Genomic DNA, 5080 nt, shown 5'->3' on the forward strand with positions numbered 1-5080 from the left:
TACAAACATGAGGCTTTCCAAAGTTCTCTCGCTTTCTCTTTCGTTCTTTCTTTTTGCATCTCTTGTTTTTAAAAAATGTAAACCACTTTTGTGACATTACATCAGTCACCAAGGAACATTTCTGTTATTATACGTCAGAGCCGCATATTCAGTCTGAAACAGAAAAAGGAAAGAGCCAATGTTAATATTAATTCTTTGTATTAGAGCAGCACTTAGACACCCCAACAGAGACCAAGGCCCCGTTGCGCTGGGCTCTCCACACACATGGAAAGAGACAGTTCCTGACCCAAAGAGTTTATAGTCAAAATACGCAAGGGCACTGCCTATTGGGCTCAATATTAGGGTAACAAGGGGAAAGGCCTGTGATATATGAGAGGTCAGACTAGATGGTCTGGTGGTCCTTTACAGAAATATACACTGTGCTATTTTTCCATCTCTGATCTGCAGTCACCTCTGGGGTGGAACCCAGCAGTTCTTCCATTCCAATAACCCTACATGACACTTTCACTAAGAGGGCAGAGGGGAATAAATTCAAATGAGAATTCAGGAGGCAATGTGTAGATACTAGGGTTGGACATTGGCCAGGACACTGGTTCTAGCTGCCTGTTGTGAAGATGCTGTATCTTTCTGATGTGCCAAAGGCTGAAAGAGCAGTTTACCTGTGGGTTCTGCCTCATAGGTATTGGATTCTCTCTTTGCACAGCTCTACCTGGTGGATGAAACAGACAAAAGGACAGTTATAGGGATGTGTGATGAGTGGCTGCTTCATAGCCGTCAGAGTTGAGACTGAGTTACCTCTGATGGGGCACTTTCTCCAGAGCAAGATCAACAGCTGGATCAGGAGAAGGGTGAAAATACAGGGCAGCCCAGCGTAGAACACAATCCTACAGTCTCCAGTGTCTCTTCTCTCTGCAGAGTATAGAAAACTCCCATCAAAACAGAAGGGCCCCTGATCTGTACCTCCCATGTAACATCATGAGCAAAGGGAGGTCCTTTCCCCAAAGCTCCACACCCATTACTCTGTGCTCTGTAGCATGCTGCCCTCCTGTATGTGGATGCCGTGGCATGTGCAAAGGACGGGAGAAAGGGGCTGTGCAAAATGATTTGCCAAGGGTATTATGTGTCTCTTCTCTCCCTTTCTCCCTCAATAATTCCTCTACTGGGTGGCTCTTTGAGCTTCCTGGTCAGATTCCAGGTCGTTCCTTGTTACCCCAGCATAAGTTTGTGGCAAATGCTGAGGCAATTAAGAAATTAAATGGCCATTCAGCAGGCTGGACACACCCATCTGTGCCAGCTGGAATTTGTTTGCTTGGTGAAGGGCTCGACTGCACTTAAAAGCTTTGCCACTGTAACATTTCTGCATAACTCCTCCTGGCTCAGAACAGAAACAAGCTGTGCTGGTGTAAGGCACCTTTATCCCGCTCTAACTGTGTCCACACTAAGGCTTTTACTGGCATAGCCGTGTCGACAAGAGACGCTGTTACACTGGGTGCCCTCTAGCTCCCTCCTGGCCACTCCAGGATTGTTCCCTATGTTATATTCACTAGTGCTTTGCCCAGTCCTGTTTACAGGGGCTTCCAGCCCTGCCTCTGGGCATCTGTTCTATTACTTGTTAGACCTCACTGTCAGGTAGTAATTCATCCTGCTGTTCCCTTTGTTGATTTCCATCCTGATGCTCCTAATTATTCCCCTTTGGCTCATTCCATGTGACCCTTCTTTACCCTTGCTGTGATCACATGGAGCGGAAGGTTCAGGCCGCTTGATCAGAAACTAGGGCCGTTGATTAATCACAATTTGCTCATGCTATTAACTCAAAACCATCGCAATTAAAAAAAAAAAGTATTGTGATTAATCGCAGTTTTAATTGCACTGTTAAACAATAGAATACCAATTGAAATTTATTACATATTTTAAATATTTTTCTATTTTTTTCAGATATATTAATTTAAATTACAACACAGTACAAAGTGTATAATGCTCACTTTATATTATGTTTATTACAAATATTTGCACTGTAAAAATGATAAAAGAAACAGTATTTTTCAAATCATCTCATACAAGTACTGTAGTGCAATCTCTTTATTGTGAAAGTGCAACTTACAAATGTAGAATTTTTTTGTTAAATAACTGCACTAAAAAACAAAACAATGTAAAACTTTAGAGCCTACAAGTCCACTCAGTCCTATTTCTTGTTCAGCCAATTGCTAAGACAAACAAGTTTATTTACATTTATAGGAAATAATCTGGCCCATTTTTTGTTTACAATGTCACCTGAAAGTGAGAACAGGCATTCGCATGGCACTGCTGTAGCTGGTGTTGCAAGATATTTCTGTCCCAGATGCACTAAAGATTCAGATGTCCCTTCAAGCTTCAACCACCATTCCTGAGGACATGCGTCCATGCTGATGCGGGTTCTGCTTGATAAGGGCCACATTATCTCCTGTAAATGTCAACAAACTTATTTGTCTGGATGATTGAACAAGAAAGAGGATTGAGGGGCTTGTAGACTCTAAAATTTTACATTGTTTGGGTTTTGAATACAGTTATTTTTTGTACATAATTCTATATTTGTAAGTTCAACTTTCATGATAAAGAGATTGCACTACAGTACTTGTATTAGCGGAATTGAAATATACTATTTCTTTTGGTTTTTTTACAGTGCAAATGTTTGTAGTAAAAAATAAATATGAAGTGAGCACTGTACACTTTGCATTCTGTGCTGTCATTGAAATCAATATATTTGAAAATGTAGAAAACATCCAAAAATATGTAAATAAATTATGTTCTATTATTGTTTAGCAACACAATTAATCATGATTAATTAATGCACAATTAATTGCAATTGATTTTTTTAATCACTTGACAGCTAAACCAGAAACCCATTTCTCACCACTGAGCATCGAAAAATGAAGGTTTTCAGAAGGGCTGGGGGTGGGAAAGGTGGGTGACGTGGGAAGCGACTGTAACTGCCCCACAACTCAAGCACCCTCTCAATGGTTTCCAAAACCTCTCCCTGCGCCCATTAGTTATCATTCCCCTGAGCCATCGAGTCTGATTCTGTCTATTCCTCCAGCCTGGAGTAGATGTTGCTGACCCACGGTGAGGGATGTAGCATAAATACCCAGATAGGTAGGTTAGGTTGGATGATACGATACTGGACCTGTTTCCTTGAAGACTGTAGCACTGATGCTTCTCCCCGGGCTGTTCTCCTTGGCTGTACAATTGCAGGTTGTCTTCTGGTTCCATGTCTCAGAAGGGATTGTCATTAGGCTCCAAACACTAAAGATCCCATTCCCATCTATGGCTCCAGCATCCATCAGACCCTCAGACGCCTCCTCACCAATGTCCCAGAGAACAGCACTCCAGGGAGGAGTGAAATCAGAGAGCAGGCAGAGCAGAGGAATGACGGAGGGAAGCTCAGCATCCTCTGGGGTAGAGGGCACCAGAATGGAAAGTCTCGGCTCGGAGGCATCTAAAAGAAAGTTGAGTCACCAGAAATAGAGATCGGAAAGATCTGTTAGCGGTAGCTCAGCTAGTCCCTACCCAGCTCCTGCTCCTGCCCTAGCCAGTGCAGGATGTTTTAAATGTCTAATGCTTTCTCCATTCCACTTTTCAATGTCTTACACTCTGGAACATCCCCTTTGGGAGACTCCACTGATCCGTCACTGCTCGGAAGTTTGTGCTGATATGATCTTTGTAGTTTATTTACTGAGTGCCGACAGTATGAAAATTCAAAGGAAGAGTTGGTCAGTCTGGTGGTAAGGACACCAGACTGTGAGTCAGGAGGCCTGAGATCCATTCCCAGCTCCGTCTCTGATTTGCTGTATGACTTTAGAGATGAGTTCACTTCCTGACTCAATGCCTCAGTTTCCCCACCTGTAAACTTAGCTAAATGATACTTAGTCACCTTTGCAAGGTGTTTTGAGATCTAGCTGTGAAAATCCTGATAAAAGAACCATTCTTTCTTAGACATAACAGTCAGGCTAAACTTTCCTATTATGTTCATCCTATTACTGTGAGTTACAGTCGTTATTAGTGCCTGTAATAATTCCTTGCCTTCCTTTTTATGTGCACACTTTTGTCTATTTGCACATAGTGTGGATCAAAAATATATAGATAGTAGTAGTTGTAATTAAATTATTCTGTGCAATTCATGCTGGGCTGTTTGAGACAATGAATATCCCCCTGTATGAACAGGTGGGTGCAATCATTTAATAAAGCTTGGCGAATGCCTGGAAAAGAACTTAAGTAATATTAAAGTCATATAAGGATTGCAGGGCAGCTGAAACATACCCCATGTCCTAGGCTCAGGAAGTTTCTGTAGGAATCATCACAAGTATGAATATCAAATCAGAATACTAATGTAACATCCTACTCCAGAAAGCAGGGAAGTGCACATAGCACTGATATGGTGCTTTTTATCCATAGATCTGAAAGTGCTTTTACACAGGAGAGTCATTATCCTCATTATACTATTGAGGAATCTGAGATGCAGAGAAATTAAAGGTCAGATTTTTGAAAATGTCCCTGATTTTCAAAAGCTAGGTTTTTATTGGAGCATTTTAAAAATCTGGTCATTTCTTTGGTCACCTAAGCGGGAGCTATTGGGTGCTGACTTCTTTTGAAAACCTTGCCTCGGTGCCCAGTGATTAAGGGATAGAACCCAGGTCTCCTGATTTCCAACCCAGTGCCCTTGCTTACTGCCTGGACCATATTGCCTCTTTGCAGAAATACCAATAGCTTAGAACTGAAACAGGGGGGATCGGTCACAATCTTGCCAAAAGAGAGGGTGATTTTTTTTCACAGCATCTCCTAGCATTGGGGTATCATTGTTCTGAGCCATTGGAAACTCACCTGTGATAATTAGTCTGGTCCCATTCCCGAAGTTGGGCTGTACATAGATAAAGGAAAAGAGGCCACAGTAATAAACCCCCGAGTCCTCTCTTTGTACATTACTGATAATTAAAGAAAAAGAGTTTGTCGCAGTGTTCACTGCACTTGAGTATTTTCCATCTGGCAATGCAAACTCGGAACTCCGGTAAATCCACCGTAAACTTCCAGCCTGTTCCTTGTACCACAT

At 42.0% G+C, this 5080-nt stretch overlaps 1 protein-coding gene across 1 annotated transcript; it reads right to left on the reverse strand.

The window, feature by feature from the left end:
• On the reverse strand, positions 1–5080 carry LOC115639620. Its single transcript, XM_030542605.1, has 5 exons — positions 4855–5080; positions 3161–3472; positions 796–909; positions 660–709; positions 1–153 (listed from the first exon to the last, which is right to left on the reverse strand). Exons 1-5 carry the CDS (start codon positions 5078–5080, stop codon positions 106–108), a joined length of 750 nt encoding a protein of 249 aa, XP_030398465.1. The 3' UTR covers positions 1–105.

Source organism: Gopherus evgoodei, chromosome 24, assembly GCF_007399415.2.
Source record: "Gopherus evgoodei ecotype Sinaloan lineage chromosome 24, rGopEvg1_v1.p, whole genome shotgun sequence".
NCBI lineage: Eukaryota > Metazoa > Chordata > Testudines > Testudinidae > Gopherus > Gopherus evgoodei.

Bases quoted from the DNA above. Each gene is read 5' to 3' on its own strand.
- LOC115639620 (XM_030542605.1), bottom strand. From the start codon at position 5,080: ATGTGGTACAAGGAACAGGCTGGAAGTTTACGGTGGATTTACCGGAGT. The intron at 3,473-4,854 runs GTGAGTTTCCAA...ACTTTCTTTTAG, and splicing joins GACCAGACTAATTATCACAG to ATGCCTCCGAGCCGAGACTT. The intron at 710-795 runs GTAACTCAGTCT...TTCATCCACCAG, and splicing joins GAGAAAGTGCCCCATCAGAG to GTAGAGCTGTGCAAAGAGAG.